The sequence below is a fragment of the Lupinus angustifolius genome, chromosome LG16 (genome assembly GCF_001865875.1).
Source record: "Lupinus angustifolius cultivar Tanjil chromosome LG16, LupAngTanjil_v1.0, whole genome shotgun sequence".
In the NCBI taxonomy this organism is placed as follows: Eukaryota; Viridiplantae; Streptophyta; class Magnoliopsida; order Fabales; family Fabaceae; genus Lupinus; species Lupinus angustifolius.
Genome location: NC_032024.1, coordinates 3,792,530 through 3,811,054, shown reverse-complemented (window position 1 = coordinate 3,811,054; position 18,525 = coordinate 3,792,530). Strand labels below are relative to the sequence as shown.

General features: G+C 32.8%; 2 protein-coding genes across 4 annotated transcripts; one reads left to right on the top strand and one right to left on the bottom strand.

Moving 5' to 3' along the window:
- LOC109329868 (putative lactoylglutathione lyase) lies at positions 506 to 17,000 on the bottom strand. Of its 3 annotated transcripts, XM_019563737.1 has the most exons (10): positions 16,992 to 17,000; positions 16,228 to 16,229; positions 4,133 to 4,264; positions 3,926 to 4,050; positions 3,424 to 3,488; positions 3,126 to 3,338; positions 2,223 to 2,270; positions 1,994 to 2,101; positions 1,746 to 1,898; positions 506 to 754 (listed from the first exon to the last, which is right to left on the bottom strand). In XM_019563737.1, exons 3-10 carry the CDS (start codon positions 4,240 to 4,242, stop codon positions 713 to 715), a joined length of 864 nt encoding a protein of 287 aa, XP_019419282.1. In that variant the 5' UTR covers positions 4,243 to 4,264; positions 16,228 to 16,229; positions 16,992 to 17,000; the 3' UTR covers positions 506 to 712. The 3 variants fall into 3 exon arrangements, with proteins under 3 accessions (XP_019419282.1, XP_019419281.1, XP_019419280.1); XM_019563736.1 differs by lacking the exons at positions 16,228 to 16,229; positions 16,992 to 17,000 and adding an exon at positions 5,490 to 5,569; XM_019563735.1 differs by lacking the exons at positions 16,228 to 16,229; positions 16,992 to 17,000 and adding an exon at positions 4,413 to 4,461.
- Positions 12,902 to 15,618, top strand: LOC109329867 (5'-adenylylsulfate reductase 3, chloroplastic-like). Its single transcript, XM_019563734.1, has 5 exons — positions 12,902 to 13,057; positions 13,153 to 13,299; positions 13,390 to 13,513; positions 14,145 to 14,952; positions 15,068 to 15,618. Exons 1-5 carry the CDS (start codon positions 12,970 to 12,972, stop codon positions 15,296 to 15,298), a joined length of 1,398 nt encoding a protein of 465 aa, XP_019419279.1. The 5' UTR covers positions 12,902 to 12,969; the 3' UTR covers positions 15,299 to 15,618.

The following is an 18,525-nucleotide window of genomic DNA, read 5'->3' as shown; positions in this document are numbered from 1 at the left end:
TTTACAAGTTAATATAAAAAACTTTTATATCTTCTGCCTAAGTCAATTTCTCTCTTACCCTACTTAAGTAATTTGTTTATTTTATAGATTTTAGTGTAAAATTAAAAGCTTTCTGTATTTGGTTAAAATCAAAATGGCGAGAATTGCACATAAAAGATGGGAAAGACGGGGAAGGAAGGGGTTTAGGATTGGGATAAAGATGAATGTGCAAACCTTAGCTGAAAAAGAAGTCATGGAAATGGAAGGATACGAGTGGGTTTAACTTGAAGTTAAAAATGAACTTTCCATGATTGAAGAAGTCTTTATAAGTTCTGGTGCAGTTGCCATGATGAAGCATGTCTTCCATATAAAGTAAATTTTTCATTTCGCAACCGCTTCTAGTGATTTATAAGTAGAAATAATTTTATTTGGACAAAGGCGTTCATGGTTACTTTGACTAGAATTGAATTTGAAAAGTTTAAACCCTGAAATATTGTTGCGATTATGGGATTTTGATTTTACTCTGGACCGTATAGAATCTCAACCAAACACTTGATCAAAGGATAGCATCCAAATACGTGTTTTAACTGTGTTTTGAGTCAGTAGCCGAAGCAACATACTGAAGACTAATACATTGATAAATATACGTGTTGATCACTCATCAACCTGGACAACTTATTCACCCAAAAGCATTAGCAGTTCCTAATCATATTTCTTGAATGGCAAGCACTCTTCACTCCAGTTCCTTTAGAAAATCTTCATTGTCAACCAAGACCTACAAATGAATCATAACACATACTCAACATTGATATTGTTCGCGACAGAGAATATAACACAATGCACTTCATTTGGGTATCCACATGTTACCAAGAAATCATGTTATATTGAATGCAAATGGTTTTCTTCTTCTTTAAGTGCATAAAATATGTGGCAAAATCTTGGTTGTAAGTACAGGCAATAATTTTAGTATTAATCTCCTCAACTATGATTTCATATGCTAAACCACAATTTTCATAACAAATACTGTGTTAGGCATCAATGGGTACCCTTCAATTGTAAATATAAGTTGAGACATAAGATCCTATTTTTATCAGATAGTCAAAAGTTATTTAACATACCATGAGAAACGTACACTAAATTCAAATTTCTGATCAGTTTAAGTCACTAGTCAGAATCAATTTCTAGCTAAAGTTGAAACAATACATAATCTCTATTTGCTGGCTAAACATCTTGTTCTATACCACAAGAAACTTCTTGCTCTATATTTCGCATTCATAATCAATTTACATAAAGTTCTTTACAGACAACTATTTTGCTCCCCCTCATAAGCAAACTGAAGTACAGAATAAAGTTCTGCTATCAAAATCATGCAAGTTTAGTTCAAGCAACCTCTTTATAGTTAACCATATGTTCATATCTCTCCCCTTTCAATCCTAATGTTATGAAACAAGAAACAGTGTCCTCCAATTATAGATGGTGAGGCTCCTTGGGCCAATCCATAGTTACATAATTCTCTCATTTACCTTACGTACCGTGTACTGAATTAACCGTACCATGTATTGGTTTCGTCATAAAGAATGTCTCATACAATTAATGTAAAAATGAAGAATTGCATATCCAAGTGAACCACATACTCACTCAATTATATTGGATGTGGTTTAACATTGTAAATTTGTAATTGATCTATTATTTCAGTTTATGCTTCTACAATGAAACAAATAAGAACTTAAGTCACACCCTCACTCAGTATAAAAAACATGACTTACAGTTTTCCATCCATCTGGATCTAAGAAAGAAGTGATCTTTGTGTTGAGGCCAGGAATCGGCCCTGGTTGGCGAGTAATCTTCCCTCCAAGCTCTTGTGTAACTATGTTGAGTACCTCAGCACTCTTGTATACATCATCAGTACCAATAGCAACCTGTTATATAGAACACAAGTTTTATCATTCGGGGGTACAGAAAAGTGAAGACAACCAGTTTAGGTTTACAGAAGGCAATAGAACAATTAAATAACCTGTGCATAAGCATTTCCCTTGGTGTATTCAGTGACACCATAGTTATATGTCAACTCCAACACAATTGTCTCATGCTCCTCTGCATACCCAAGCATAGCTATAGTGTACTGTAGGACATGCAACATAATTTAGGAAAACTATACGCAAGTCATGGCAAAGACATGAAATGCGTCCTGGACTCCTGGCCAGTGACTAGATTGCCAAGATCGAGTTAAGTAGGAAATTAACCTTGTATTCGGGTCTATCCACCTTCTTCACCAGCTTCAAACCCAAGGCCTGTGTAAATGTGATCCCATAAGAACATAGCCTTAGTTCATAAGACACCATTGCTTAATAAATAAAACTTAAAGCATAACATATCAAACGTATATCCATGATTTTATTGTGTCCATCACAAGGAAAAGCTCAAAATTCCGAATCCATATCCTAAATGCCCACAAAGCAACATAACAGAGGATAAAATTTGGTCTTTCCGTGGTTGTCTAAACTAAATAGTAAGCCACAACAATGCAGCTAGTACTTATTCTAGTATTGAAAGTTTGAAACCCGTCAATGAAATGGATTACTCATTTTATCAACATAGGCACTTTACACACACAATTCATCCCAATGGCTTCACTCTCTACATTCCCTTCTTAAAAGAGAAAATATAAAAGGATAAGTACAGTACAGGGCAACACAGTAACCAAACAAGAATTCAACAGAACTAACTAAAGCCTATCATAACAAGAAAAAATCACTTATAGAATGTGATTGGATATACTGAGTAGTGAGTAACAATACACTATTTTGAATTATTTTACTGCTTTAGCCCAATGGCCTATAATTGCTTTCCTAGTTTGCCATGGAACTTAATCAAGGCAGAAGTCAGATTATCAGCAGATGGAGATTGTTCTTTTGTTGTGAATTGTGATATTAGGGAACAACAAAGAACCATTTGGCCTATGCAAGTAAAAGCATAAATAGATAAATAAAAAAGATAATAAATAATTTTATGAAAAAATAATAAGTTATAGCAGACAGACATGAAAACTTATAGAACACTTTTGAATTTTGACAGAAATGAATCTGGTTTGTATTAAAAATTAAAATACATGGTCGTGGAAAGAAACAATTGAGTTGAACAGTTACCTTTTCATAAAACTTAATTGAGCGTTCTAGATCGCCAACACGAAGCATTACTTGACACAATGGCTCCGGGGTTGAAGCTCTTTGAATGATCTCAAAAATATAACCATCTGGATCTTTCACAAAGGCAATGACAGATGATCCGCCCTTAACAGGACCAGGCTCCCTAGTGACATTTCCACCCTTAGCACGAACATCTTCAACAAATTTGTAAACCTAAAAGTGGAAGAGACAACACTTATTTTTCAGTACATGGGGTAAATAGATGCTCAAGCATTAGTGAAGGCAGACTTCTACTTACATCTGGAGTTGCAATAGCAAAATGTCCAAATCCGGTACCGATATCATAAGAGCTAACCCCATAATCTGACAATAATATCAAACACGGAGAATAAGATGTTTCATGTCCAATTCAATCCATCACTAAACAGATGGTAAGCAAAAGATACATTACATTGAGTGCATTTGTCTGTGCTTAATTTGCAAGAGGCACTTTGAATTGAAAAGGTGAAACTGTTTAGATAGTTTTTTAAAAACAATGGAATGAAAAAAAATCAGTTTATTTTTATAATCCTAGTCAAAAGCTGAAATGAGTAACTTCTTAAAAATCAATTGAAGTGTTTTTTTTATAATCAAATCCAAACAAAAAATAACTTCTGGTTTTTGTAAAAAACTTAAAATCACTTTTGTTCGAAGCTTATCAAATGGCACCCACAATCACATGATTACTTGAAAAACAACATGTATGTAAGAATTAAGAACCACCACTTGCATGAACATGAAAGTTTGACAGAGAAAGTTACTATATGTTAATTCCACAACAAAATGGGATTGTTCAGGGCCAAATCCAAGAAAAGCATTGGCATATTTCTCCTCCGGAACATCTCTTTTCCTCAAAAGCTTCATTCCAAAAGCTTCAGTATAAAACCTGAGAGAGGAGTAAGGAACTTTTAATCAACTAAACTAACACCACAGTAGATATTAACAACCCAAGTAAAAAAAATACTAACTTGATTGTGTGATCAAGATCACCAACACGGTACACGGCATGCAGGAAGCGATGCCTATCTTTCTTTGGCCATTCCAACAACTCAGCGTTAGGTTGTGTAGCCTCAGCCATATTCAATTTTGATGCAAATACTCTGTAACACCATCCACAAGTAGGATTATAAATTGATATATTCAAAACAAAATTGTTGCCCAGAAAAAAATGATCCAATCAACTCATAAAGGGCGCTTTGTTTAAGCTTTTTTTCACAATATGTGGTCAGCTTGAAAGGAAAAAACAACCCTAACATGATATGCAGTTCTCTTCATCACGGGTAGAGATATATGATACATGATACGCGGTATGCTACGCTATCATATATATAGTATGTTGAGGGTATACTTAGTTGATACTTATTTCTGACTTCGTTACTTTTTAGCATATACACTTTAATTTTTTAAAACTTATTTATTTTTTTATGAATATTTAAATAAGTTAAGTTAAATACATTTAAAATAAATTTATAATCATGGTTAAAGGATAAATGTCCACTCATTTCTAACTAAAAAATGCCAATTTTATATTAGCAAGTAAAATAAAGCTTATATCTCAATTAAAAAAGGCCCATATTGTTAAAAGAAAGATTATGACTTTCTTTCTTCCTCACTTCTAATGTGCCACCTACTGTTATGCTTCTATGTGTTGTGTTCTGCTTATTCTGCGTCAAGCCTTGCGTATGGATTCGCATCCCACTGTGTTTCAAAACACAGAAGAAACGCGAATCAGTTCTTGTGAACTGGTTCGTGGTTGGGTATGAGTGAATTATGTGAGTATGGAAAAAACACTTTTGACACTTGCAAATTTGTTTGGTTGGGTTTTTACAAAATGTAGAAGGGCGCAAAAAAAATCTAAAATTCATCTTTTTTTCGAAGCTATATTTTCCAGCTTCGCAGATAAAACAGTTGCTAAAAAAATCACTTTTACAAAGCCTAAACAAACGGCCCTAATTATCAATACAAATTATATAGTATACTAACAATCAAAATGACCCTGCTGCAGCCTTCACGCGTTTTGGATTGGCAACAAAGTCATAGTTCATGCAAATAGAATTTTTTTTTTGACTACTTGATCTCCTAAATGAACAAAAATGAAATAATAAAAAACTGAAGCAAGTGGATAGAAAAACAATTAAATTAATAAAATTAGGGTTACTACAGGGTTTAGGAAAATGATTTGCTCAACAATTGAAGTAGATGCAAAGTGATGTCATAACAGGAACCGTGATCGAAAAATGTGAGGTAAAATTGGTACAGTTATAAATGAAAATAGAAAGTTAAGAATAATCAAATTCCAAATCAAAGGAGAGAAGATTAACTAACCAGTGAGAGTGACAGAGAGTGCACGAGAACAAAGAGCTGTTACAAACGAAAAGCTCTTTCTGCTGTAATAATATTTCATCTATGTGTTAGGAAGTGAGACAATAACAGCCTGTGACGTAGGAGGTGTACGTGGCGACTGCTTATTTGTTAGTGTCACAATAACAACACCAACTTCATGGAATCCCGGAATTTTGTGTTTTTGTAAATATACATTACAATTATTTTTTCCATAATTATAAAATTTTACTTTTTAGTGAAATTATTCCCTCATCATGTTCAATTATTCTCTTCATAATGTTCAATTTTCTCTATGTTATTGCTCCATAATGTCTATAATTGTAGAAATGGTTGCAAATAAGTATCCACGTTTTCAAGTGTCTTAACGAGATTTTGGGTCAAACAGTAGCATCAAATGGAATAACCTTAGTTCCCAAACAAAAATAAAAAAACTAGGAGTATATGGAGAAGCAGCTGACTATATCCCTAAAGGAGAGAATGGATAGTGGTTTAATATATCCATGACGCATATTAGGAATAAAATTATCTTCATTAATGAAGAGACAAATACATATTTATCTCTTTGTTTAAAAAGATAAATATATATCATTAAAAGTTGTATTTCTATTTTTTTTTTTGAAGCATTCTCCTTTGCATTGCATTATTAATGAAGTTTATCTTAACTAACTCAGTTAGTAGTCCATAATCTTCTTAATTATTGATTTCAAGCATTTTATTTATTATCAATTTATGATTTATTTGACAATGGGAAAGCAACATGGAATCTCCTTTCCTATATTTTGTTCTCATATGTGGTCCATGTCACCTTGCAGTGTGCATGGTGAGTGATGACTCTGGTCCCATTGCATTTTTCTCATAGAATAAACCTTTCGAATCTCCAAGGGTTAGGTTATTCTCAGAGATTGTACTTTATATCAATTTTATGAACTATGTCAATAAGTAATTTATACATTAGTTCAGGAAAAAAGTTATATTCAATTATTTTAATTTACAATACCTTCTTCATCCGTGTTTTTTCCATGTGATAAATAAAATAATTATTTTACACATAAACTTATGTTAGAACTCAATGTAAAATAATAATACAATTATATTAGGATGCTTGAAATATGTTATTGTTTTAGTCTCACATTGTCTAATATTGGAATAGAGTAACCAATGTTATATATTGGACTCAAGTCCCTTGTTATAATGTGCACTCAATGGTCAGTTGGGCTCATAGGTGTGTTAGGGTTTGTAATCCTTATTCTCTAATAATATTTTGGTAACCATTTAGCGCTCTCGGTGACATAGACACAATTGGCCGAACCTCATTAACAAATTCTCGTGTTTCTTCTCTTATATCTATTCTATGCCCTTTATTTTATTGCTTGTGACCAACGTTGCGCAACGATCACTTCCGTTGCACCAACAGTTGCATTAGAGCCAATTGGTATATGACTCTTAACCCAAGCGCTAGATAATGGCTAAAGAGTGTGAAGGCTTGATGGCAAGACAAGGTGTGTCAAAAGTATTGCGCAAGGATAAAGTAGACGAGTTGAAGAAGAAAACATGGCGGAACTGTGGTGTGGGCGATATATATTGATCCAGAACCCTAGAAGTTCATTAATCGGTTAGGATCAAGATGGAGATTGAGACTCATGCGTTGAGTTTGACCCAGAGACAGGTGCTGACAATATCTCTCTAGATGTTGAGAGAATGTTCTCATTTGAGATGAGAAGTGAAATATCCTAATGGCGTGTCTGGGACGTCATAATGAAAGATGTTAATTGTTAACATATCCACAAAAACACAGAGGCGCTGATTGACTTTGATGTAAGGTGTTAAATGGATATTGACTTTGATGCAAGTTGTAACACGAGCATTGGTAGAGATGCAAGGGTGTGACATGGGCATTGGCTTGGATGCAAGGATGTGACACAGACATTAGTTAACATTGACACAAGGTGTGTTGTGGATATACTTTTTATGGTGGAGTATGATAGTTCTTTTGAATTAGGATTGTCGGAGTAAACAATGGTGGTAGCGATTGAGGCTAAGCTCCAAGGTTTAGTGTGACAGAGTATCGAATATGATGATTGTTGGTAAACTTTTGTGTAGATGTTCCAATATATCGAAAGACTTCCTAGCAATAGGTGGTTAGACGGCGTATTCCATTTGGTGGCGGTACGGGAAGCTGCACTATAAGTTTGGAGAGCTAGGCTCTTGGTAACATCGTCAAGGATACTCAGAAGGTCTATGCTACAGGGGAATCGTTAAAAAGAATTAGACATTGAACAAGGTGGATTCATATATTCGCTAAGGTGAAGATTCTTGTGTAGATTTCCTAAGGGGCGAGATATTCGTTTATTTCAATCAAGGTGGAGATTGTTGGGGATGCTTGAAAGATGTTATTGCGTTAGTCTCACATTGTCTAGTATTGGAATAGAGTAGAGTAACCAATTTTATATATTAGACTCAAGTCTCTTGTTATAACGTACACCAGATATAAACACCAAATAGAAACACTCAATGAGCAGTTAGACCCATGGGTGTGCTAGAGTTTGTAATCCTTATTCTCTAATAATATTTTGGTAGCCGCTCAGCGCTCCTGAGGACATAGACACAATTGGCCGCTCAGCGCTCCTTATTCTCTAATAATATTTGATTGCTTGTGGTTAACACCGCACAACAATCACTTTTGCTTCAACAACAAATAGTGTACATTGAATTAATTTTCTCCAACTTCTTAGTCTCCGATATGAATTAGAGAACTAGGATATGAAAGTTGAATAATCTCAATACAATGAATAACCTGGAAAAAATTTAAATATGGAGAAAATAACTAATTGTTGCCTAAAGACAAATAAATTAAACTACACCCACATTCTCTAATGCTTTACATTATATAAACTACAACTCACACTAATGTAATGAAGGGAAAACTTAAAATGTTTCTAACTACGATAGGTGGAAACAAAAAAAATTGAGTTCATTATATAATTTCAGTCTCTATTATTTATTGTAAATACAAGGTAATGTGTGTCAGACTTCCTAAAATAACTTATTTAAACCAAGCAAGAATCCCTCATTTAAAATTTGATTTTTAGATTGTTCTAATTATTGAATGAGAAAAATATGATGAGGTAAAAAGTGTAAGAGTTTTTTACATCATCAATACATCATCCAACATTTATTTTTCAACAGGACTCACTCTTAAAAATAAAAGTAATATAAATGAATATTGAATAATACATAAATTGTTAATAAATTTGTCCACTATCATTACATAAATATTACATTCTTATTCAATTAAGAATATAATATTTTATGTACCGACAATATAAAGTTTTATAAACAGTTAGTGCATTATCTACCATTCATTTGAATTACTTTTATTTTCAGTAATAATTAAAAATAAATAGTGGATAATATAATAATAGTGTTAAAAAAAAATTATAATGTGAATCTATACATCTTTTCCCTTCTATTAAACTAACGCCTTCTCTACCCACCGAGAGAATCCTGAGATTTGGTGATGGTGCATTGTGATTGGTTTACTCTAAACATCTTCTAGTACTTTTTATCTTTGTATAGAACATTGTCATGATTAACAAAGAGAGATCTATTAAAGATTTAGGTGAGTTCCTTCAAATCTAAATACTAGAATATCCACTTACAAAAAAAGGGAGAACCAATTGGATCTTCATATTATGAATTATTGCTTTGTAATAACCATATCCCATCACTTTCCAAGTTGGTTAATTTTTTTTGCATCATACCCTCATATTGATTATGACATTCACTTCATAACTAGTGGCCTGAGTCCACTATGCTTAAAATTAAAGTACTAACAGCCACACAAATAAAATAAAAAAACTAGTCCACGGAATTTGCTTTTATTAGGTCAGGGTGATTAGAAAATGAAGGAGGTGACAAAAATAGGTACATATTTACTAAAATTTAATTCAAAACAGACAAAATTGATGCTCAAGGACCACATGTTGGCCTGCTTTGAAGAAATTGAATAGGGACTAAATTGGAATAATAAAGGACAAGAGCACAAACAAATAAAATAAATAGCTATGCCAAATTTTATGAAGAGATCTAGAAAAGAAAAATATTACAAAAAGGTACATGCTAATGTGGAACATAATATAAAGAATTTGAATCCAAACCCTGATATATGTCTAATTTTTTGCATATAAAAAATAGTCTCAAATCTCAATCCTTGGTAGAGCACCCACAAAAGTATTGATTGTGGTCCTCTTTTTAATTTTGCATATCTTATAGTAATTCTTGTCGTGTGTCCCCCATATAGTTTGGCCTTCTGTACCAAATAGCATAGTCATGTCCCACAGGACCTCACTGTTTTGCATTTGAATATAGGTTATTTGGAAGATAGTAAATCATATCTCTCCTTTATTGATGCTTTAAGAACCTTATACATATTTGCATTATACTTTTCAATTACACTCATATTTATTGATCCTTTTTTCATTTTTAAATTTAATTTGTAATGTACATTAAATGATATTGTTTTAATCAAATTATATCAAAATTTTATATTATTTAATATTTTATTAAATTATGTAGGCAATCTTAATTGTAAAAAATATGCAATGGCCAAGTACAAATTTCCCTCTTAGCCTTCATTTGGTACGATAGAATTAGAACTGAAAGAAAAAAATGAGAGAAAAATAGAAGATAAGGGGAGAATTTCTCCTCTTTGGTTATGAAGATAGAAAGAGAGGAGAGAGTAAAAAGTATGTTAGACGCACCGTAAGTCATTTTTCTTATAACTTGGTGAGATAGTGGATAGAAATGCGATTTTGCATGAAATGTCAAATATACCCTTCATTTTTTCTCTACTTGTTTGTTTTAACTTTAAAAAGTTTAATATATACGTACTGATGATGTAAAAATTTATACATAGTCATTATACACTATCATCATTCTTTTGTATTAAGTAGTTTAATTAATAGTAAATGGTTATATGAATGATATAGTGAAAATGTAAAAAATTCTTACACTATTATTAAATACTAGTAATCTACATAAATCTTTTTTGGATATAAATTTTTTTATTAATTAAAAACAATTAAAATTATAATAAAAATATATAATAAAATTAAAATTTTAAAATCATAATCTTTATTTCTAATTAATAATAAAACAAATTTTTCCCCTTTCCTTTGTTTAAGGATATTTTTGTACTCAAAATATAATATTATCTTTCTCTTATCACTTCATATCCAACCAAAGAGAAGAAAATACATATTTTTATTCATTTTCTTTCTTTATTCTCTTCTACCAAACATTACAAAAATCTATTCTATTTCTTCTTACTCTCTTTCTCATCTATTTCTCTATTTTTATTTTCTTTTACAACCAAATAAAGCCTTATAGAAATTCAAAGGTACTAATGTCAAAAATAAAAGTTTGGGTTGTATTAGGTTTGGTAATTATTGTATTCATATGGAAAAATGTAGGTAATTATGAATTAATGGAAACAATGTATTGTTTCAAGCTGATGTTAAACACCAGCATACGTTGATTCAAGTGATACATGTTTGATTCCCCTTAAGCAATATTTTGGGTTCGAGTTTTGTGGATGAAAAAAATATCTGCTGAAAGAGTTAGCCCCACGTACTTATGGATGTTCCCGGCTCGGACAGAATTGCCTCAAATGCGAAGATACATGTGAGAAACAAAAAAAATTGATATAAAACTCAATTTTGAAAATTCTACCTCTTTAAATCATATATTTTCCGTAGTAGATGTTATAGTATTTGAATGGAAAAAATATATTTTAATTTATATAATTTAAAGTTAAAAGGTATAGACTTTTATATTTTTTTGTACCACCTATTATAATCTAAATCCAGTAAAATATGGATCTTTCAAAAAAATTGTTTCTCTTACCTATCCAATAAATGTACACCATATAATATAGTTTTGTTTTTAAGATTTTTCTATTTAATTAAATAATATATTTTAGTTTTGTTTTTAAGATTTTTCTATTTAATTGAATAATATATTTTAATTTGTTTGGAACATAAATGGGAATAGACACCATCTACATTCCATTAATAAAAAGTTGTTGAAAACAGACAAAAATCATCTCAGTCAAATAAAAAATATCACTTAATTAAAAATAAAAATAAGCCAAGTCTAAACGGTTATATGAATGATGTAATCACCATGTAAAAAATTCTGACTATTAGTAAATACTACTAATCTACATAAATCATTTTTAGATATAAATTTTTTTATTAATTAAAAACAATTAAAATTATAATAAAATTAAAATTTTAAAATCATAATCTTTATTTTTAATTAATAATAAAACAATTTTTCTCCCTTTCCTTTGTTTAAGGATATTCTTGTACTCAAAGTATAATATTATCTTTCTCTTATCACTTCATATTCAACCAAAGAGAAGAAAATACATATTTTTATTCGTTTTCTTTCTTTATTCTCTTCTATCAAACATTACAAAAATATATTCTATTTCTCATCATTCTCTTTCTCATCTATTTATCTCTTCTTATTTTCTTTCTCCAACCAAATAAAACCTTATAGAAATTCAAAGGTGCTAATGTCAAAAATAAAAGTTTGGGTTGTATTAGGTTTGACTTTACCAATAACAATACTGGTAATTATTGTATTCATATGGAAAAATGTAGGTAATTATGAATTAATGGGAACAATGTATTGTTTCAAACTGATGTTAAACTCAATTTTGAAAATTCTACCTCTTTAAATCAGATATTTTCTCATAGTAGATGTTATAGTATTTGAATGGAAAAAATATATTTGAATTTATATAACTTAAAGTTAAAAGATATAGACTCGTATATTTTTTTAGTGCCACCTATTATAATCTAAATCCAGTAAAATATGGATCACTCTAAAAAATTCTGTTTCTCTTATCCTATCCAATAAATATACACCATATAATATAGTTTTTTTATAATTTTTTTATTTAATTGAATAATACATTTTAATTTGTTAGAACATAAATGGAGATAGACACTATCTACATTCCATTAATAAAAAGTTGTTGAAAACAGACAAAAATCATCTCAATCAAATAAAAAATATCACTTAATTAAAAATAAAAATAAAAAAATATAAATTAATATTTTTAAATTACTAAAAAATACTAATTAACTAGAAACATGAATATAATAATTTATTGATACACAATCTGTTAGTTGAAAACACCTAAGAAAAAGTAAGCCAAGTCTAAGCTGGCCGCGCGACCTTACGGTTGACACGCACCACGGGCTTCCTATTATCCAATAAAACAACACCACGTAAGCATAACGAACGAGTCCGAAATTACGTCCAGGTTCATTGAACCTAAAATGCCGCCTCATATTTCTGTTTCTTTATATTGAAATCACTCTTTCTCACTTTGTTTCAGGAAAGAACCTAACTCCATAGATCAGTTCATAGAGAAGAGATTCATTATTCAATGGCACTCTCTGTTACTTCCTCTTCCTCTTCAACCATTTCTTCAACTTCCTTTTTCTCACGTCTCGGTTCTTCTACAGATTCCAAAGGTTTGATCATTTTCTTACACATTTCATTGATTTTGGATAAATTTAATTCAAGTGTGATTTATTTAATGATTTATATTCTTTTTGTGTGTTTTCAGCTCTACAAATTGGTTATTTTCGTAATTTGGAGAGATCTCATGGATTTGTAAATTTAACTCAAAGACGAAGCTTGGTGAGGCCTATTAACGCTGAACCTCAACGCAAGGATTCAGTTGTTCCTCTTGCAGCAACTATCGTTGCTCCTGGTACTTCCCATTTCATCATAATTTACATTCTGTTTTAGTTGGAGGTGATTAGAGCGTGTTGATTGATGATGTTGTTTGGTGAATTTGCAGAGGTTGCAGAGAAAGAGGAAGAAGATTATGATGAATTAGCTAGAGGTCTTGAAAATGCTTCTCCTCTTGAAATTATGGATAAGGCCCTCGAGAAATTTGGCAGTGACATTGCTATTGCCTTCAGGTAATTCCTGCCTCATTCAATGCGCTGGTTTTATCAGAGATTATTTTGATGACGCACGTGATCGATTCTGTTGCATGATATTTGAGTATTTTATTTATTTATTTTTATATCTAAAAAATTATTAGATTTTGTTTGTTTTAATTATTTGTTGTTGCTCAAATTGCTAGTGTTCCTTGTAATGTTTGCTTCTAATTGATCGTGTTGTAGGCTATAGCATGAGTCTAAGACTAAGGATTTGTAACCTTTTAATTTTATGTAATATCAATCATGCATAACTAAGAGTTAAATCTTTTTAATAATGTGTTACCGTGTCAATTTTCCTGTGATTAATTGTAACAGTGTATAGTTTAATTGCTGACACTGACAGTGTTTATTTCACTTCATAGTGCAATACGATTAAATCCCTGTAACAATCCCATTCATTCTAGTTATTGTTAATGTTTCTAAACATGTGTTAGTGATATTTCAAAAGCTGTACCTTAATTTTTTTTGCAAATTATGTTTCATCCAGACGTATTGGAAAGTTGTGCTATGTTTTAAGCCAGATTGTTACACATATTCATTGTTACATTTGTAAGTAATGAATGTGCTATCTGCATTTGGAATTTAATGTGAATCTTTGCTTTTGCAGTGGTGCTGAAGATGTTGCTTTGATTGAGTATGCCCATTTGACGGGTCGACCCTACAGGGTGTTCAGCCTTGACACTGGGAGACTGAATCCTGAAACTTACCGACTGTTCGACGAGGTTGAGAAGCATTATGGAATTCATATCGAGTACATGTTCCCTGATGCAGTTGAGGTTCAGGCATTAGTAAGAACAAAGGGTCTATTCTCATTCTATGAGGATGGCCATCAGGAATGCTGCAGAGTAAGGAAGGTGAGACCCTTAAGAAGGGCCCTTAAGGGTCTCAGAGCATGGATAACAGGGCAGAGAAAGGATCAATCACCTGGTACTCGGTCCGAAGTACCTGTTGTCCAAGTTGATCCAGTTTTTGAGGGACTGGATGGTGGAGCTGGTAGCTTGGTGAAGTGGAACCCTGTTGCAAATGTTATAGGTAATGACATATGGAACTTCCTTAGGACAATGAATGTGCCTGTTAATTCATTGCATTCCCAAGGATACGTTTCAATCGGCTGTGAGCCATGTACAAGGCCGGTCTTACCAGGACAGCATGAAAGGGAGGGAAGGTGGTGGTGGGAAGACGCTAAAGCCAAGGAGTGTGGTCTTCACAAAGGTAACATAAAGCAGGAAGATGTTCCAAACCTTAATGGGAATGGGGTCGCCCATGACAATGGCGCTGCCACAGTAGCTGACATTTTCAATACACAGAATGTAGTAAACCTGAGTAGGACTGGAATTGAGAATTTAGCAAAATTGGATAACCGTCAAGAGCCATGGATTGTTGTGCTCTATGCACCATGGTGCCGCTTCTGCCAGGTAAATTCATATTCCGGGAACTTCAATATTGTTTTAAGATTGTGTCATTAAGGTTCATTTGGCTGCTTGAGATTTTCATTCTCTCTAATAAGATGTTTATTGTAAACTGTAACAGGCTATGGAGGAATCATATGTTGATTTGGCAGATAAGTTAGCAGGATCAGGGGTGAAAGTTGGAAAATTCAGAGCAGATGGGGAACAAAAAGAGTTTGCGCAGAGTGAATTGGAGTTGGGAAGCTTCCCCACTATACTTTTCTTCCCAAAACATTCTTCTCGTCCCATCAAATATCCTTCGGAAAAGAGAGATGTTGATTCATTGGTGGCGTTTGTGAATGCCTTAAGATGATGATGATTATCAAATGAGTATATTTTCCAAAGGTTCCGTGGTACAATACCCGCAATAATGTATTCTAAGATTTTTGCAATTTAGGGAAGGTGGGAGTTGTAGTTTTGGTAGCAAAACGAAAATTTTCACCTAGTATCCTGTATAGTTTCTAGATAACCTTCCACAAAAGTATAATTGTGGAAGTGGTTTTGCGAGGAGTTGATTTGCTATTTTTCTAAATCAGTAGCCTGTTTGGTTGGATTGGTATTTTGTAGTCTGCTAGTTAGATGAAGTTGGTTCTCCAGCAATATAAATTTTTCCAGAGTTTTGGACTTCCCAAATAACATCGTGTCTACTTTGTATTTTCCTTTTAAATTTTTTCTGCGAAATGTTTTCTTTTTCTATCCCCATTGCATCTCTCCGCCGTTTTTCTCCACCCAAGGGACGAACTTACGCATACCAAACGGCTAAAACACTCCTCTGTTTCCGCTCCAAGATAGTTCATATTGAGATTGGGTAGCAATCGGTTTGCTACTTGGTTTGCAAGACCTCACACAATCACCATTAATAACTCTGGAATTTGACAACTCGTATTGACAATCTGGCGTATCAAAGATGTGTTTCTGTTTTCTCAATCCCCAACTCAACCTCCAGCACTCGATCGGAATGCAGATTATTATTCCCATTCCGTTGAGTTTTGGGTATGCAGATTATTCTTCCCATTCCGTTGGGTTTTGGGTATGCAGATTATTATTCCCATTCCGTTGGGTTTTGGGTATGCCCGAACGCTTGTCAACCTCCACCTGAAACATGTCCCTTATTGAACATTTTGGTTTATGCAAAAATCAATAGAATCTTACACCAATATAACTTTTATTGAACATTTTAAGGGTTGGACTCTACCAAGGAGGGTAAATTGTTTGGAAAAGTACATATAAATTGAATAGTACTTCTGAATTTTCATTGATGAATTTACATGAGTTACAATGTGAATTTATACAACTTTGAGGATTGCTTGTTATGCAAACAATCCTTCATAACAAACAAACTAAAGCTTAACAAACTTAACTAACTATTCTAAAAATATTTAACACATACTAAAATAAAAGTGCTTCTAGAAGTAACATGTTGATATTGAGCAGAGTACCTGATATAGGATGATCTTCATTATTGGTGGAGTCAGTTCCTATATGGCTTATGTTGAAGCTCAATATGGCTTGATTTGCTATATTCTCTTAACATGTGGAATGAGTAGATAGTTTTTATGCTACATTCTTTAATACTTGTGCTGATATATTATTGATGGAGCCATTGCCAATTCTTGGTTTGAATTTGAAGTTGGGTGGAAACTCATGTTTGAAATATTAAGTCTCTGCAATGTGTCTATCTCTTCCACAAAATGTGCAAACCTTGTTGTTGGTTGATCTTGTGTACCCTTTATTCAGTGTGTCTGGGCCTCCATTCATTGTTCATTTGTTGTTGAAGTTTGTGGTTCCTCTCCCAAAGTTTTTGTTGGACTACACTTTCCAGTTATGTCTTGAGTTGATATTGTTGATGATAGGTTTATTTTCTCATGGATTGTGCTTTCTAATTATCCTTCTTTTTCGAGTACCATTGTGAAGACTTTATTTATGGTGGGGAGTGGCTCCATTAGGAGAATTTAGGATTTCACAGTATTGTATTTATCATTGAGCCCCTTTAAGAAGCAAATTACATATTCTGCTTCTCTTTGACCTTTGATAATTTTCAAGAACCCACAAGTGCATTTGGTTATGCAAGTGCACATAGGAAAGGATGTTAGAGAATCAAGTTCATCCGAGAGGATCTTTATACCTGTAAAGAATTAAGAGACATTCTTGTCTCCTTGTTTAATGGAATGGGCCTCTTGTAACAAGTCGGAGGTCTTGAAATGGTCTCCTTTAGAGTACCTTTCTTTAAGGTCCTTCCATAATTTTTTGAGTATTGTCTATGTAGACAATGCTTTGTGATATGTGTTGTGAAAGGGATCTAGTGATCCAAGAAATTACCAGTGTTACATCTCTCCCAACCATCAAAGTTAATGTCATCTTGCCATGGCATTTTGGTAATGCCATTCACAAATTTGAATTTGTTCTTTGACATCAATGTTCTTCTCATGACCTTGCTCCATGTCTGGTAATTGCTTCCATCCAAGGTATGAGACACCAAGAAAAATCTTGGGTTTTCTCCTAGATGCAGATAATAAGGACTTGTTTGAATCAATGATAAATCTGCAGGTTGAGAAATCTGATGCACTTCGTGAGATTTCGTGTTCTCCATTTTTGAATGAAGGAGTAAATCGTATCAAGAGAATTGTATGGCAAGAAAACAAGAAGAATGGAATGTAGTAGAACTCTCATATTGAGAGTTCTGATACCATATTGGAAAACAACATATAAATTGAATAATACTTCTGAATTTTCATTAATGAATTTGCATGAGTTACGATGTTAATATTTACAATTTTGAGGATTGCTTGTTTTGCAAGTAATATAACAAACAAACTAAAGCTTAACAAACTTAACTAACTATTCTAAAACATATTTAACACATGCTAAAATAAAGGTGCTCTACTACAATCCATCCTTCTAGAAGTATCACCAAAACTGATAGCAAATATCAATAAGATACAAACGACCTCCTCGCTCAAGCGCTAGGAGTGGCCCGGGCGAGGAGCCACCGAGAAGTTTGGGATTACAATTCTTTGATTTGTCACTTGAGCGACAGTTGTCGCTCAAGCAAGAGAACTCCTCGCTCAATCTTCGCTTGGGCGCCTCGTTCAGAAATCCTGATGCATGTGCACTTCTTTGCATGATGAAAGCTTGGTCAATTATGATGATAACTTCATTATAAATGGCTAGGTCTTTTATCTTACTCTTCATTCTCTCTCAAGCTTTCTTTTCCATAGTATCCACTTTTGGGGTCTGTTAATCAAAATTTGATAGAAACACCAAGGTGACCTATGTGATAGATATCTTTCACATAAGCAGCTGCATCTAAAACCATGTGAAGGAATATGTTATATTTAGGCAGTAATATATATTTTTCGTATCGTATTATGAGATTTTTCACACACAAAAATATGACATTGCCAAGAAGTATCTCTTTATACTTTGCTTTGTGTTCTTGAGTTGCTTATGGTATAGGCTCGTTTCTAGAGTTTATATCTCATATTGGGTCTCGTAAGTCATATACATAAACAAGCGCAAATCCAATTCTCGTTCTTGGAG